The sequence below is a fragment of the Pleurodeles waltl genome, chromosome 2_2 (genome assembly GCF_031143425.1).
Source record: "Pleurodeles waltl isolate 20211129_DDA chromosome 2_2, aPleWal1.hap1.20221129, whole genome shotgun sequence".
NCBI classification, from domain to species: domain Eukaryota; kingdom Metazoa; phylum Chordata; class Amphibia; order Caudata; family Salamandridae; genus Pleurodeles; species Pleurodeles waltl.
This window is the reverse complement of record NC_090439.1, coordinates 1,015,898,818-1,015,916,401: the sequence shown is the minus strand read 5'-3', so window position 1 is coordinate 1,015,916,401 and position 17,584 is coordinate 1,015,898,818. Positions and strand designations below refer to the sequence as shown.

Sequence of the window (17,584 nt, the reverse complement as noted above, 5' to 3'; positions counted from 1 at the left end):
TCCTCATATAAATTAGCTGATGGTGTAAAATGATTTTGAGTTGCACTGGGGGCCAGAAAGGAGCTTACAATCTAAAAGAGTTTCTGCAGTTTATTCATGGTGGAGACAATTGTGGAGATAAACTCCTTATGTGCCCCGCAGGAGGATCTATGAAAGTTCATAAAAGCTGTTTGCTACACAGTTTTTGCCTCCCTGTCATAACGATTTCCTCCATTTATGCTCAAAGTGTTTACACTCCAACCTTTCCTCTTTTAAAACAGCCAAAGGCCAATGAGCTGATTTGTCTCTTTCTCCTCGGTAATGCACTTTTTATCAGAGCAATGAGATCTAAGGCTTTGGATAGCCATTTATTCACATTTTCTAAATCAGAGTCAACGGAACCTGATAGTTCGAGAGAGATAGGAGAGCCTCCGATAGAAGAGGTTCTGAAATTTGGTGCCAAGGTCTTGAAGCTTTCTGACATGCCACCTGTTGCTTCTTAGGCAGGTTAGCAAAAATCCTAAAAGGTATCAGGAAATGGTCCACCAAATTTGTTTGAGGGCTGGGCTAATATGAACATTAAGGGAGTGAGAGAAAATAAGATCCCAAGTGTGCCCAGCCAAATGTGTGGGGCCATGCATTAGTTGTTCAAGATTAAATTCATCTAGAATAGTCAGAAACAGTTTGGCCACTAAACAATTTGAATTATCTAAGTGTAAATTAAAATCCCCCAAAACTAAAACATTCAAACAAAATATGTATAGTTGACCTAACAGGTCCATAAGTAAGCCAATGAAATCATTAGAGAAGTTCTGTGATCAATAAACTAAAAGCCTTGATACCGTGAAAGAGGAATTCAGAGCAATAGAAAAGGATAGACCTTTGATGGTCCCAATATTCATTAGTTTAGAAACTGAGCACAGAAAAATATCCTATTACATGACATCCATGCCGCCGCCCTTTTTATCAGTCCTATTAATACGCTGAATTAGGAACCCTGGCAGGATAGCTGAAGCAAAATCAGGTGAGGAGTAGTCCGTAACCCATATTTCAATAAGAAACATTAGAACATTTGAATGTTGGGAGCTCCATTTGAGACAATGGAGTGCTCTGGGCTTTGACTAGTGGTAAAAGCCCAGAGCATCAACATTCTAATGTTATTTGTTCACAGTAACAGTTGTGAACAAAGGCCTCACGGAGCCCAGAGGGATTTGCATCCCCTTGGACTCTGTGAGGACTTTGTTTTATTTATTAGAACATTCTGCCCTCTAGTGGCAGAATGTTGTAATAGCCTTATAGTCCTTTTTAGCTGGGCTATACCCACAATTAAAGTCCTGCTCCCTGCTTTAACGCTAGAATGGGCCTTTAATGGCTGGTATAGACCACTACAGTGGGCTTTAAGGCCATACTTGATCCCACTTGTCCTCAAAAAGCAAGTTAAAAATATCAAAAGCATGCTCAGGTAAAGATTACAATTAATAAGGCATGCTGAAAAGGTGCTGTCTTACAGAGGAGTCTGCTGACTCTCATTCACAGTACTGGATCCACGTTCACACCCGAATGGGTACAGTCTGAAGAGACAAGAGGGTATCAGAATGATGAACATTTAATCATAAAACAATTACTGTATTGATCAGAAAAGTTACATTTGTGACCACAAAGTAGCTCAGCAAAAGACTTTTGATCGAGTCACAGATCAACCAGAGAATGGAACTGGACCACAAGAAGCACACTAGGCTTACTGGCAGCATGGCTGGCACTATGCGTGATCCGGACATGGATGGGAGCAGGTGGGCTTGCTTTTGGCACACCTTTGGTGTGCCTGCGGCAATCCTGCTGCAATCCTCCACTGCTATAAAAACATAGATAAGGTATTTGTACAATCCAATTACATAACATGGAGGACTTCAGTGTGTAGAGTTAGAAAATTGTAGATCTGGATGTTGACGCCTAGTGTAGGTCCATATTCATCAAGAGATCAGCTGAAATGAGTTTTATTCTGAGAGAATGTTTTTCAAGGCTAGTTGTATCCAATGTGAAGATAGAAGAAACACCCTATGGAGGTTTACACATTCCATAATTGTTTCTTTAACATACTTACATCTCTGATACATGGATTACATGGAAACTTACTATCTTAATTGCTCAACTAGGGTTGTTCAAGCTTGTCATTTATAAATATGTAATTCCGAAAGGTGTGGTGCATTGGGCCTTGGGAATTACCAATGTGGATGGCAGGGATTTTATCAAGGTTTCGCCATATAAAAGTGTTTCCAAGATCATTACTCACTGTATCAAACAGAGTAGCTACCACCTGTGAGTGCAACACTGCAACCCACTGTCACCCTGTTGTGATTGGTTTAAACACAGAGCAGGAGGGAAAACTCTCCAGAGCCATGCAGGGGGCATTTCTGTCCCAACAAACATGGACCCTATTGTGGATGAAAAAAATAGCAATAGAGTTTTACAGCCTAATGTTTTGTTATGTTTTTTACTATTCGCCAATATTTTCAGTGGTATAACCACCAGATGTTTCCAGGCATACTACCGGCAATATTATCTGACATATGGCCCACACAATCGTATTCCTCATGGTCATAATTATACATAGAAATAAATTCTGCATAGGGGTTATGGTGTTTTCCGTCCACATGCACAACATTTTTTCTCCCTGTTGAAAACATTTATCCTCATGAAAAGCACTTTTTCCTACATTCCCAGCAAATCGGGGGGTGATCCATTCTCCTCACCACCTCAAGCATTTCCAGTGTGGGAATAGATTAGAATGGCGTTTAGGAATATCCATGAACACAGTGCCCCCAAAGATCCAAGCCAAACCATTTGTTGGAATGCCCTTTTCTTCTCCTTGAGCGGGGTCTAATACTGCAGATTTTTTCACACGTGTGACTGTGAAATCTGTTGTAGTACATGCACTTATGCCTCCGAAGAGTCTGCCTGTGAATTTCTAGCAGATAGAAATAAAATATTTACTGCCACATATTTAGGTTTATGGCTGAAAACACGTTTGCGATTTGGGCCATACAAGTGTGTGTTGTATATTTAAACAACATATTTGATTTTTACAGAAAAATATTGGTGGTAGAAAAGTGCCCTATTCAATGCTATGTGTGCTGATGTGTTACCTTTTGCTGGGTGATAGAAATATATCCTTATTCAATGGTATGTGTGCTAAAAATGTGCAGGCCCCTCCATCTGTTCTCTGGTATTGCTGGCACTGCTGCAAAGTGCTACAAATCTCCTGCAGCTCAGTGCCTCAGCCCAGACTACTGCCTCCTGAGCCTGCTCTCTGCTTAGCCCTCCTCAGGCCCACACCCTCCCTGCACTCTTCCTGCTTTTTTTGCTATTGCTGTGTGCCCTCGCTCAGGCCCCCAGCATCCTGCCATTGTTTTTCCCACCTTGCTCCCCTCCTTTCCCCACTCCCTGCCCCCCCAGGACCTACTTAGTGGCAGTCACTGCACAACCCCGTTGAGCAGGCCCCTCCAACTTCTCCCTGGCACTCCTGCAAAAAGCTACATAGCACCTGCAGCTCAGTGCCTCTGCCCCGACTACTGCCTCCTTAGCCTGCTGCTTGCCTAGCCGTCTTCAGGCCCCCGCTATCCCGGCACCCTTCCAATGTTTTTGCTATTCCTATGGGCTCCTGCTCAGCCGCCCCGTGTCCCACCATAGTTTTTCTCGCCTTGCTCCCCACCCACACCCCCGAGTCCTGTTCCCCAGGCAAGCCCAGTGCCAGGACCCCTGGATCTGCAACCCTGCACTGGTACGTCTCTGATGAGATCAAGAACCTCAGGCCAAACACCTGGAAATCCAACTGCAGCACCACTTCGCCTCGATCCACCAAAGGCTCCTTCTCCAGCCAGAACTGCCATTTCTCGTGTAACATTGGAACCACTGCAATCTCTAATAGCACACTCCCAGCCACAAACCTAAACTCCACTGCATACCACTCAGAGTCTGATCCCTCTGCAAGCACGCCATAGAAATCTGGGACACTGAAACCTGTCTCACCCCACTTCTGCAGCTGACATTGACACTGCCACACTCTCCGGATACAAAGATGATACACTGTGATCACCCCAACAGACACAGTGTAGGTATTGCCATCTTCTACAAGGACTCCCTTCACTGCACCACCTCAGACGACGACAATACACAGAGCATGGAACACCTCAACCTCCAAATCAAACCTGACGCCAAATCCACCATCAGAGGAACCCTCAGCTGCAGACCCCTTGGTGTCTGCCACAGCTTCTGCAACTCTATCCCGGACTTCATCTCACCTCTGGCAATCAACTCCAACCACTACATCTTCCTGGGGGACCTGAAGTTCCACCTACAAGACTCGGATGATTAGAACTCTCCCTCACTGCTTGATAACATGAGCATCATCAACCTCTCTCAGCTGGTCCTTCCGCCACGCCCAGCGCAGGACACACACTAGACCCCATCTTCTTCTCCAGTGACATAGACAAGTTCTCCCACACCTCTGAGGTAACTTGTACCGACCATAACATTGTCCACTTCACCATCAAGGGATGGCCTGGAGCCCCAATGAGAAGCCAGAAAACTGGTGCTCCAACATGGCCACCACCAACCTCGACTCCTTCAGGGCCGCCCTCAAAAGATACCACCACTGACTCAGAAAGACCAAGAATGAAGCATTCACCAGCCGCATTGAGGCAAGCACCAACAATGCCAGAGCACTCTTTAGCATCGTCAGAGAATTCTCCTGCCCCTCAGCCACAGACAACATGATCCACCCCTCCCAAGCCCTGTGTGACATGCTATTGGACTACTTCCACCACAAGATCACTGACACCACCAGCAACTTCAACCCCCAATCCACCGGCCTCGACCACCCCCCCACCCTATCCCACCACTCCCCCAATGGATCACAGAATGGAAGCAGTTTTCTATCAATGACACCCTCTCCATCATGGCCTCCAACCACTCCAGATCCCCCACGGACCCCTGCCCGCACCGTTTCTACAACCTAGGAGTAGAAACAATTGGAGCCTCACTCACAGAACTCTTCAACACCTTCATCTCCACAGCCACTGTCCCCAGCCCCTGGAAGCACACCGAGGTCAAGCCCCTCCTGAAGAAACTCTAAGGTGACCCCAGCAAGCTCAAAAACTACTGCCACATCTCACTCCTACCATTCTCACTAAAGTCTTGGAAAAGGCCATGAACCACCAACTCACGGACTACCTAGAATGCAACAACTTGCTCAACCCATCCCAATCCGGATTCTGGCCGTATCACAGCATCAAAACCACCTTGATCACAGCTACTGGTGACATCAGGTGCCTCTTCAACTTAGGGGCAACATCGTCCCTCATAATCCTCAACTTATCCTCAGCCTTCGACATCATCTCACACCACACTCTCATCACCAGACTTCATTGCATTGGCATTCAAAACAACGCTCTTAACTGGATCGCCTTCCTCTCTGGCTAAAGTCAGAGAATTCTCCCCCCTCCCTACGTCCTCACACCCAAAGACATCATCTGTGGCTTTCCCCAGGGCTCCTGCCTCAATATCTACATGACTTCACTGGCAAACATCGCAATCACCCATGGACTCAACATCATCTCCTAGACGATGACACCCAGCTCGTCCTTTCCCTCTCAGACGTTACCACCACCACGCGAACCACCTTCCAAAACACTATGACCGACATCACCACCTTGATGAGGACCAACTGCCTCAAACTAAATTCAGACAAAACAGAGATCCTCATTTTTGGGAACAAGCCCTCCTCCTGGGACGACATGTTGTGGCCCGTCTCCCTCAGTCCCTCACCCACACCCACTTCAACCACACATGCAACCTCAGAATTATCCTAGACACCCAACTGACCATCAAGCAACGGCTCAACACTGTCTCTTATGCCTGCTTCCACATCCTCTGCATGCTCTGCAAGATCTTCCAATGGATCACCATCTCTACCAGGAAAACAGTCACCCAGGCCCTGATCTCCAGAATTGACTACAGCAATGCGCTCTATGCCAGAACCACTAAACAGCTCATGAACTGCCTCCAGGCCATCCAGAACGCAGCAGCAAAACTCATCTTTGATCTCCCCAGAAGAACCAACATCATGCCCCACTCTGGGCCCTCCACTGGCCCCCATCCAGCAAAGATGCCTCTTCAAGCTCCTCTTGTAACCATCTCTCTTTCTACCAACCAACCAGAGACCTCCACTCAGCCTCCCCAACCCAGGCCCACGTTCCCCGCATCTGCCCCAAATGCTACAGAGGTCGCTCCTTCTCCCACCTTGCTGCTAGATCCTGGAACGAGCTCCCCCTCCACCTGTTCACCTCCCCTTCCCTGAAGGATTTTAGAAAGCAGCTCAAAACTTTGCTCTTCAACCATCAGCAACAGCCTGATGAGGTCTGCAGCACCCCTCAGTGCCTGGAGACACCCCAGGTGAGAAGCTTGAGTTATATAAGACCACGTTGAAAGATTGATTGATCTCCCCAAACAGGTTTGCATAGAACCATGGTTCAAAAGAGAGAAACCTTAGTTCTTGGGGAAGTGGCAAATACAATTATTACTTTTCTGAGGATAGACCAATGAAATTCTGAAGGAATCTGAAATGTTAGAAATTTCACAAATTCTGTAAATGATCAAAAACGCCTGAACCAAATCAGAAATTTATCAGGAAACATAGGTGTAACATGAACATGGTCTATGTATGATACGTTCAAATTAGGAAGAAAACCTAGCTTCCAGATGTTGATTATCATAATATATTTTGGTCTAATTGCTGTATCGTAAATGTATTTTTCAATGCAATGCCGCAGTAACATTTTAATTATTATAGTTAATGTAGAATATTCTTCTTGCAACATTCTTCCAACATTTACATAGCGATTACTAACCCTATGTGGGGTACTGAAAAACTTGCCTACATGGGTAGAAAGCTACACCATGTATGGTGTTTGATGGAAAAGGTGTAGTCTTTGTTTTGATCATGTGTGTGAAATTTTCTTTGTTGTGTCTGAAAGCCACCGAGGTGCAGTATTATTTTATGGGACACAGCACTTAGCAGTGTGATGAATGAAAATGTCTTAGAGATAGGGGCGCAGTTTATGGTTTTCAGTAAGCTGGCGGCTTTGAGCAGCTCATGAAAATGCAACTCAGATATATAAAACTTAACCAATAAAGCAAATGCTTTCAGGGATTATTGTACTAAATCATTTTTTTTTTTAAAGTTGAGCCTGCAAAAATGCTTTTTTGCTTATCCTCATTCATTTCTTTGGATTATTCTTTTACATTGAGATGCTTCGTGTTCAAGGAAACAACAAGGCCTACATCAAGCAAGAGGAGATCACTAGATCAAGGGACTATCTTGTGCAGCATCTATGCTTAGTGACAACATGAGAGATGAATATTATTCAATCGTCTCTGGGAATCTCAATGCCTACAGCAACTGCATTCCTCTAGAGGGGATGTCTAACGTGTGATCTCATCTCCTGGGGATTAGGTTTAATTTAAACTACAGTTTGTGAAAAAGAATGCAGTTAGAACTTCACTTTATATTTATATTAGCTTATGACAAATTCCACAGGCATCAAGTTTTGTTGAATTGGTTTAAAGAAAATAGGGTTATGTTAATAGCAAACCAATAGTTCATGAATATTTTACTTCTGAACTATAATTGCCTGTGAGCTATTTCTGGTTTTAGACACAGGCAAACAGGTCAGTCTGCAATCTGCTTCTTACCGCTTACCTAGGAAAAAGTATTGGAAGCAAACAATATATATGTATGAAATTAGCTACTGAAAGGGAGTAAAAGGGTGAAACAAAAAAGAGCATGCAGCGAGCATTTAATTAAGTGATTAGGAAAAATGAATCTAGATGCTTTCCCCCAAATCCTCTATCACCTCATAATTGCTCTGAAAAGTGAATTTATTGGATAAACTATATTATATATCCTTATGGACAATATAGACATTTAATTTGACTGAGGGTTTGAGATACAACTGACTTAAAAGATCTTGCTTCTCCTTGAAATTGTGTTACTATTTTGGGAGGGGTGCCACTACCAACTTAATAAACACAGTTTGGTTAAGTCAAAATACAGTAATTTCAGGTGATACATGACGAGTTTTAAAAGTCTTCCAGCAGGCCATGGTTCAAGGCTGAAACCAGTGAAGGTGCCGTGAAGTTGGATACATCTGTGTCAGACTCTTTATAAATCTGCTGGTTTTGCACCAAAGGCTCCAAGTGGGTCAAAGCTGGAATGTGTGGCTGCTGAGGTTGACTTGCCATGGGGATAGGTTTGCCCCCCTGACCTGGTCCAAGAGTTTACCTTCAGATGTAGTGACCTCTTTGGTTCTCAAAATCCCCCAAAGAGGCAAGGTTGGAAGCTGGAGACAAGTCTTCATGATATCTGTAGTGCAAATCCCCACTGAATCTGTGTTCAGTGTGGCAAAAAGCCCTGACCAGGCCGATACTGGTGTGTTTGCTAGCCAAGGGGGGGGGGACATAACTGTACAAGCCTCAGCTCTTAGCCCTGGTCCACTAGAGAAGGAAACAATTACTAAGCCGCACCTTTCTCCAACTGCTTGGTAATTTCCTTCTGCTCAGTCCTGCAGTCCCTATCTCCCAGACCTCTAAGCACTAGTTGTCTCTCAAGTCAGGTTTCCTTAATGGTCTAGTCTTTTGTGATCAGCTTCTCTTGGAGTCCGGAGTCCTTCTGCTTTTTGTGTCCCCGGAAAGGACAAAGAAAGCGTTCAGCACCTGACCCTTTGATATAAATCCCAATCCATGGGTGCCAGCATGAGCCAGGAGTCCTTGAGACTTCTTTATTCCAGCAGTGCTTAGCTCCTCAGACATAGGGGCTGATTATGGGTATTACAGTCCCAAGATCGCTGCACCAACTTTGGCGTTGCAACCAACCGATTAGAATGGTGGCAATCGGGCCCCCAAAAGACCGATGTCACCCACGACTTCTAACCCATCAGGGCAGCATCGGTCGGGAGAGCGGCAGACAAGGGAGGCGTGCCGGCAGCTGCACCACCGTCCATATTCTGACCTACCTTTCTGCTCACCTTTTCATGGCGGGAACACCGCCATGAAAAGGTTGGATGAAAGGCAGGTAAGGGGACCCAGGTGGGCCCTAGGATGGAAATTGTGCATGTCGTGGGCAGTGCACAGGACTCTCTGCCAGCACAGTTGGTATGCGCACTGTCTACCATGCACGACATGGTGCATGACAACAGTGCGGCTGACTTTCTGGAGGCACAGTCAGTGCTGCCAGCATTGACTTTAGCTCTCACTTAGAGCCTAAGCCAATGCCGCCGCACTGACTGTGCCGCCAGCTCCGCGGGGATGTCCTGACATGGCGGTGGGGAGGCCACCGGCTTGGCGGCGTCCTCCCAACTGCCCCCGTTATGGGCTGGCGGTCCGACCAGCAAGGTCTTAATCGGGCCCATAGTCTCCCAAGGCAGAGGAATATTCTGAGGAGGTAGTGTTCAGATGCAATTTTTATCATGTACACTAGACTGTGACAAGGGAGATTCTCCCACCCAATACTGTTTACTTTCTCTCCCTTGCCCAACTCTTTTTGAAGCAAGTTTGATTTCCAGTAAAAATTATCTGAAACCCTGTATCCAAATTGTCTAACCCCTCTTTCATCAGAAGGCATTCTGGCTCTTCCTAAAGCACTCTCCTGTTTAGATGAGGTCTCTTCCCTCTGCTAGTTTTAAGAACTACTTTTATCTGCTGGTGGAATTTGGAAGGATCTAGGAATAACTGGGAATGAATGGATGCAGATCCCATCAGTCCCATTGGCATCCTTCAAGTCAAAAGAAGTATTGTGTTTTGTTTACTTTGTTCTGCCCACTGCTACTTTCCTTCTTATGTTAAGGGGCCAGGTATTGACCTCACCCCTACCTTCCTGGGCCCAGATGTTAGACTATTGTCCTCTGGAGAGCAAGGTGGTTACATCTAGCCCGGAATGTATATTGGGACTGTGGAGGCAAAACCGGTTCTAGGCTAGATTTGACTCACACTGCAAAAAGTACTTTTAATAAACCTGCTTTCCAGTAAAAAAATGATGTTCATCATCAAATTAGGTATTTAAAACTAAATGGAAATTAACTTTTAGCATTTTCACCGGTGACGACATAAATTCAAGGTTTTATTCACACCTATTCCTGATAATGGTTAATCTAGCTTGGCCCTTACATTGAAACAGCTTTTAAGTATTTTAAGAACTCAGACTTTGTACATGACAAAAACACATTTCCTTTCTATATTTCACTGCAATGCCTTTAAATTGCAGGGCAGCCCCAGCACCATAGTTCTCCTGGCAGCTGTATTTTTTGTACACATGGCAGCCCACATGGCATTTAATTCCAAAGCCATTAGTGCATTCTCTGCTCCATCTACGATGGCTTTACAGGAAAGCTAAATAAATCCAATATATAGTAAATGTTTAATGGGGAACCACAAACGTTGTATTTTTGTTATGAAGTAGTATGGTGCATAGAATACTAAAGCAAGCAAAAGCTGTCAAAACAATTGGGGGACCATGAAAAAAAATATTTTCTTTCCATTTCTGTGGTAATTTGAGAATTTGAAGCCTCAACATGAGTTTCCTCTGATTTGTCCTAATTAATGTTTTTGTTCACCTTTTTTGTGGTGTGTGATTTACATTTCTATCTAAGCTTTAGACATTAAAAATCCATAGACAAAATCAGTATGGATTATTTTTTGCACAAAGAACTCAAAAGTGGCTGTGAATGAGAAATTTTAAACACAAACAGAGACACACAGGTTATGTATAGTGGTTCACTGGATGCTGTTTTCACATACCTCACTGAGAAATGAGACAAAAACCTAACTGAGCCCTCAATGTCTAACACAAATTGGAATCACTTTGGCTGCATTGCTAGTGATGCTAGCACTACCTTATTATTTCACAAAACATCCACAAACTCATCCAATCTTGCATGTCAACTACCTTTCTGAAGCCAAACCCCACAAAGACTGAAATCCTCCTGTTTGCCAACAGAGCTAACCAATTCCTTAGCCTTTGCCCACCTGGAGGAAGACAACACCATGTTCAGTGGTCTCTTGGATACCACACTAGCACCCATGAAGGGTATCCTACATACAGATGGATTAGAGGTTTGAAGACATTTTACCATGTCAGTCCCATGTTAAAAGAATTACAAAGGCTTCCCCTTACAGGCCAGATTATCTTCAAGATGGGCTGCATTATTTTTAAAGCAATTAATAAAAGACCCCAACTTACCTGCCAAACAAAATAGACATGTCTGGGGGACAATGTCAGGCCATTGAACTGGATTTCCCCAGACTGGAGACAAAACAATGCAAGAAGGAAAGAAAACAGAAGGAAAGCCTTGTCTGTGCTCTCAGAATCTGGAATAGCATTGTCCTCAACATAAGATAAGCACAACTGAAACATACTTTTTCAAGGAGCACTACCCTGACCAGCAGCCCATACTTAACCACCCATCAATAGCTGTATCTTCAGATGGCCATGCCCCCTGTCTTTTGCTCTCAAGCTAGGTTTGCCCTCTGCAAATGCCAAGACATGCATGCACACAAACAGGTATGTAAAGAAACTGCTGAATAACTTCTTGTCTGAAGGTGTTATTACAGACCACTGAGTTGTGTGTATGTGGTAACTTTTTGCGTTTTATAAAATGTTTGGAAAAGTTAACAAAGGAAAGCAGATGCAGATGAGGGCTTGTGTGTGCACTAGAACTATACATGTCCCGTGCTCAATACTATTTTGGTTCAAGAAATAAGGGTTCTTTAGTCCGGAGAGGTGTGGTTTTATCCATAGCTTCAAAGTTTCCCACGTTAATGGCGAATAACTGTCAGAAACCCTGGGCCAGATGTAGGAAGCCTTTAGTGCCTCGCAAACGGCGAAAAACGCAGTTTGCGAGGCGCAAAAGGCTGAACGCGATGCAGAGTCACATTTTGCGAGTCGGTAGCGACTCGCAAAATGTGATTCCGACTCACAAATAGGAAGGGGTGTTCCCTTCCTATTTGCGACCGCATCGCGATGCTGAGTTGCTTTGAGACTGCGAAAGCGGTCGCAAACCAACTCGCAGTTACCATCCACTTGAAGTGGATGGTAACTCATTCGCAAAAGGGAAGGGGTCCCCATGGGACCCCTTCCCCTTTGTGAATGCCCACAAAAATATTTTTTCAGAGCAGGCAGTGGTCCTATGGACCACTGCCTACTCGGAAAAAAACGAAACCAAATGGTTTCGGAATTTTTTCTTTTTTGCAGCTCGTTTTCCTTTAAGGAAAGCGGGCTGCAAAGAGAAAAAAAAACTGCTTTATTAAAAAAGCAGTCCCGGACATGGTGGTCTGCTGTCTCCAGCAGGCCACCATCCCCGTGAGTGACTAGACTCGCTATGGGGTCGCAAACTGCGACCCACCTCATGAATATTCATGAGGTGGGTCTTTGCGACCCCATAGCGAGTCGCAGAAGGTGTCTGAGACACCTTTCTGCATCTCGGATTGCGAGTTGCAATTTGCGAGTCGCTATGACTCGCAAATTGCAAGTCGCAATGGGATACCTACCTACATCTGGCCCCCTGTTTCTAGAAGATATTGTACATAATTGATCATAGAATAGTCTGTATATGTCCGTGACTCACAGCTTGTTTCACTTTCAATACACTATCATGAATGAATTACAAACAGGGCCGAACTGGCAACCCAAAGCAGCCCTGGCAATTTATTCCGACCAGCTCTCGAATTGGGGTTGGGGTGGCCCGGGTGGATGGCTGAGGGGGGCTGGTGCAAAGCACTGCTGTTTTTGTTACTGGGGGCCGATATTGCAGCACTTCTGCAAAACTGACCCCTAGTCACAAAACCGGACCCCAATGCTGCAAAACCGGCCCCACCCTTCCAGCCTCCCAGGAAAACGCCTGATGCCCGATATGGCCAGTCCGACCCTAATTACAAACAACAAGATTCAGCTAGATTCTGTCGCCAGTCATTTCCTGCTATCAGTCTGTTTTCTCTGTTTATGTACACAGCTGGAATACACAGCAAGGCTGGACTTTTTGTGGCGTGTGCAGGCCAAGGAAGAAATCAACGAAATGAAGGAGTTAAGGGAGCACAACGAAAACATGCTGAGAAACATTCTTCCTAGCCACGTTGCTCGACATTTCCTGGAGAAGGATAGAGATAACGAAGTAAGTGTTTATTTGTATATTGCTGAATTCTCCCGTATGATACGGTACTCATACTGACATACTGATTTCTGCTGCTTGCTATGAAAAGCTCTCATACTATTCTGCTCAGAGCCTCCTGTCAGATTTATACAACACAGTTGTTAAACAGTGAGTGCTATGGAAAACAGTTGTGAGGACTTCTCTCAGGGAGCTGCCAAAGGGCTAATGCCCAGGAGAATAAACTACTTGGGTGTTCATGGAGTAACCTACTTCAGGTCCGTCAACTCTGATTACCTGTCACGTTACCTGTCCTGCAAGTTATGCACTGCTTAGTTTGTTACAATCTAAAATAAGTGCACAGAGTCAAAGTTTTTCTTATGGGCCTGCCCCTGTCACTGCCGAGTGACAGAGTTGCCAATGCCAAGGTTGCTTAGTCTTATTTCCACCCTACGCATCTTTCTTTCACCACCTTACACTGCAGGACATACTTATTATTTTTTCAGGCAACGCAGGGCAGCAAAAAACATTGCTGAGCTATGTTGCGTGAAATGGAGAGAGCAGAATGCACTATGACTACTAAGATATGATGCACTTCTGCACCCTCCTAGCACTGGCGCATTGTGAGCTGCCTAGTGCCAATACAGACTTGCACTATGGTGAAAGGCTGCTTGTGATACAGGCAGGATTGTTTTTGTGCGGGAGCGGATAGCTTCCTAAACAAAAACAATCTTTAGAGGTGATTTCCTCTTTCTATGCATGACGCAGAATGCATCACAAATCGACAGATGAAATAACAAAGAGAAATAAAGCTAGACTGTGTGAGGAAGATCCATATATGTGCACTGTTCAATTGGAGGGCAGGCCAATGTAGGCACTAAAAGTTTAATGTTAGTCTAGTTCACCTATTCACCTCGTTGTGTGATATTTGGGTAATTTTACGCTAGCAAAATTGGAATATAGCATTGCGATGTGAAAAATATATAAATGTGGTTATCAGCTATATAGCAAGTCAACTTTGTGATAAAATGATGGAAATTCACAAACAAAAACAAAAAAACAATCAGAGTTGTAAACGTTGTGTGAAAATCTGATCATGTGACTATATAAACGATAAACTAAGATGGTGGTGAATAGGTTGACAAAGGCAGTAACAAGCCGAAACGCATTCCTGATTTGACAAAATAAAAGGTTAAACCACACTCGCTCTCGGAGTGCCTATCTTCCTTACCGTAGGAGGAGAGTGTTTATTTGCAGACGCAATGGTGATTGTCACCAAATAGGCACCACCGGTGTTCAGGAGTGGAGAGGCAATGCCAACCAAGTGATAGTGTTTACCCACCTGTTCCACCTCACCCCAAGACTTTTGCTGTGGATAACCCACTTCTGCAGTCAGATAAGGACCTGCCAGTGGAGTCAGAGGACCCCCTAGTCAGGAACTGATGTACTGAAGGTAAGCATGTACATTTACGTTTGTAAGCATAGGCAGACCTGGGAGCTGCTGAAATTCAATGCTGCACATGCTGATGATTGTTGTAACAAGATTGGAGACTCAAGTCTTGAATTTAAGCTACTGTTTTGGTGATAATATGAGGATTGAACAATATGGCAAGCAACATACAGAGTAATTACGAGGACAGAAAACTGACAGCAGATTTTTTTTTTCAAAGTCCATCAGAAATAGCAGTAATTCTGTGCCATCTGACCTAGAACAAGACAAAACGAATATTTATAGTTCATTTAGGGATTTGGAGCGTCTGAAAAAGAAAGAACTGAGTAAATGGTGGAAAAGAGATTCCCTACAGAGATATGTAGATGCAGGGAGAGCGCCCAGAGGACTAAGAATCTAAATTACACCAACTTATGAGGACCCCAATCCTGAAATGTTGGAATAATGGGTGGCACACAATGCACAGTGCTTGGAAGGGATGATGATAGATAGAGATAAAATGATTGAAGATATTGATAAACTAAAATTGCATCATTTGAAGACAAGATATTAGTAGAGACCTTAAATAAAGTAATGGAAGACAGATTGTCTAAAATAGAAGAGGATATCATACAGAAAAAAACATACAAAGTTAAAAGAGACAAAATGGATTATGAAACTGGCCAAATTTATACTATTGCAAGGAAATTTGACAATTGGAGAAAACAGAAAATGACTAGGATCAACAAAGGAGGTTCCGATCCAACATCAAGGGGTATCATCCCAGATGTAAGTGAAAGCTCAGATACGGATGGAGATGAATCAACGAGAATGAAAAGACATACCACTTTACAAGAAGTGTTTGATTTTCAATGAAGGGACAAAAGGACCAATCACAGACCATGGTGGAGAAACGACAGGCCAAGAGGAAGAGGTAGAGAAAAAAGAGACAAGGTGGTAAGAGAAAAAGAAACCCACAGAGAGGATCAGGAGACAATGACTCGAAGCAACAAACAATACTAAGAGATAGCACTATGGTAATTAATCAATCAGATATCAGTTTGGAAGTGCAAGATGAGAAAAATTTGTCACTAGGTCTGTCCTTCTGTGAACCTAATGAATACGATTATGTACAGAGTAGAGTGGACCTTTTCCTCTATGTAAGGAAACTGAAACTGATAAAAATACACAAAGTAAAGAAAAAACCTGGAAAATATAATGAAGTGGAGCTAGAGCAGATTAACTCAGGAATTGAGGATATATTTTTGATGGAGGAATTATGGGAATTGGAACAAGATGCAGTGGAAACTATTGATGGATTGTTTAATTGAACGTCTGGTAAATGAAGGAATAAAAATAGATGAGGAAGGGGGACCATCAATTAAACCTAAATCTATGACTATACCTGCCCATTGTGGAGATGTAATAGATCCATTTGCTGAAGCGGTATTGAAAGATATGAAAAACTGAGAGAAAAGGAAATGAGCAAAAAGACAACAAGAGATAACAGTTACAAAATTACATTGGATAAATTGGCAACTAATCCTAGAATAGTGATTTGAATTTCTGATAAAGGAGGCGATATAGTAATTTGGTCATTAGGTGATTGCATGGATAAGGCTTACAGACAATTAAATGATCAAGGCTGCTATAAGAGGGTAGACATGGCATATGCAAAGAGTATGAAAACTGAATTTGATATGGAATTATTGGAACGGAAAGAGCATGGTTTAATTAGCAATGATGAATAAAGTTATTTAAAGGTAGATTATCCAAGTTACCTGTTTTCTACCTTATTTGAAAAATAAAAAAATGCTAAGACACCACCTGGTAGGCCAATCATTGCAGCACAGGAGAGTCTCTTTGAGCATGTTTCCAAGTACATTGATCAATTCTTGAATCCATTGGTGCAAAATGTACAATCATACCTGAAGGACATTACAGATTTTTTAAAACATGTATTTGATGTTGGATGGGAAAAAGATATGATACTCATGACTCTTGTTGTTACAGCACTGTATAGTAGAATTTGGCATGTGGATGGAATAAGGTCCGTAGAGTATTTCTTAATAGCTAGGCCTATTCAATTCTATAAACATAGTAAAATTATAATTAGTATGATGAAATGGTGCCTAAGTCATAATATTTTCTTCTTTAATAGTGAAATCTTTGAACAGCAATGTGGAACTGCGATGGAAACCTGCTTCGTCCCCAGCTATGCAAATTTGCATATGGGCTGGTGGGAGGAGCAGATTCTTAACAGCCCTCCATTGGATGTCTGAAATGACCACATTGTGGTGGGGTTGCGATATATATATATGACATTTTTGTTATATGGAGTGGAAGTGCAGAGAGTGCAATGAAGTTTGTGGATTGTATCAATGAGAACGACTTGAACCCACAATTTTTGAGTAATATCAATGAATATGAAATTGAATTTTTAGATATGAAGGTTCCATTTGAGAATGACAGGTTGGAGGCTACAGTCTATAGAAAGCCCAATGCGGGCAACAGCATATTACATGCGGATAGTTTTCACCCAAAATCATTAAAAGAAAGTATCCCTTATGGAGAATTACTAAGAGCCAAGAGAATCTGCAGTACAGAGAATAGCTTTGCAGCAGTCAAAAATGATATGCTGACAAGACTAAGAGCAAGAGGCTATACTGATACAACATTGGCCAATGCAAGCAGAAAGGTAGATAGACACTCACGAGAGAGTATACTTTTTTGGACTCAAATTAAAAAATCGGAGGGATGCCAACAACAGAGATTTATAACCACATATAATAAGGCACATTTACAGATAGGAACAATACTAAATAAAGATTGGCATTTGTTAAAAAGTGATCCTATTTTAGGAAGAGAAATAAGAAAACATCTACAGATTACGTACCGTAGAGGCAAATCTACACGGGACATATTGGTGAAGAGTGACATTAGACAAGGAGTAAGTAGTAACATTTGGCTCAACCCGAGAAAC

The 17,584-nt window shown here is 43.2% G+C and overlaps 1 protein-coding gene across 2 annotated transcripts in view; it reads left to right on the top strand.

Annotated features, from left to right (window-relative positions):
- ADCY8 (adenylate cyclase 8) overlaps nt 1-17,584 on the top strand; it is a 915,978-nt gene that overhangs the window by 860,134 nt on the left and 38,260 nt on the right. For both annotated transcript variants that reach the window (XM_069220762.1, XM_069220763.1), the window contains one exon: nt 13,038-13,196. In XM_069220762.1, the coding sequence (XP_069076863.1) occupies nt 13,038-13,196 (159 nt within the window). The remainder of the gene's footprint in view (nt 1-13,037; nt 13,197-17,584) is intronic.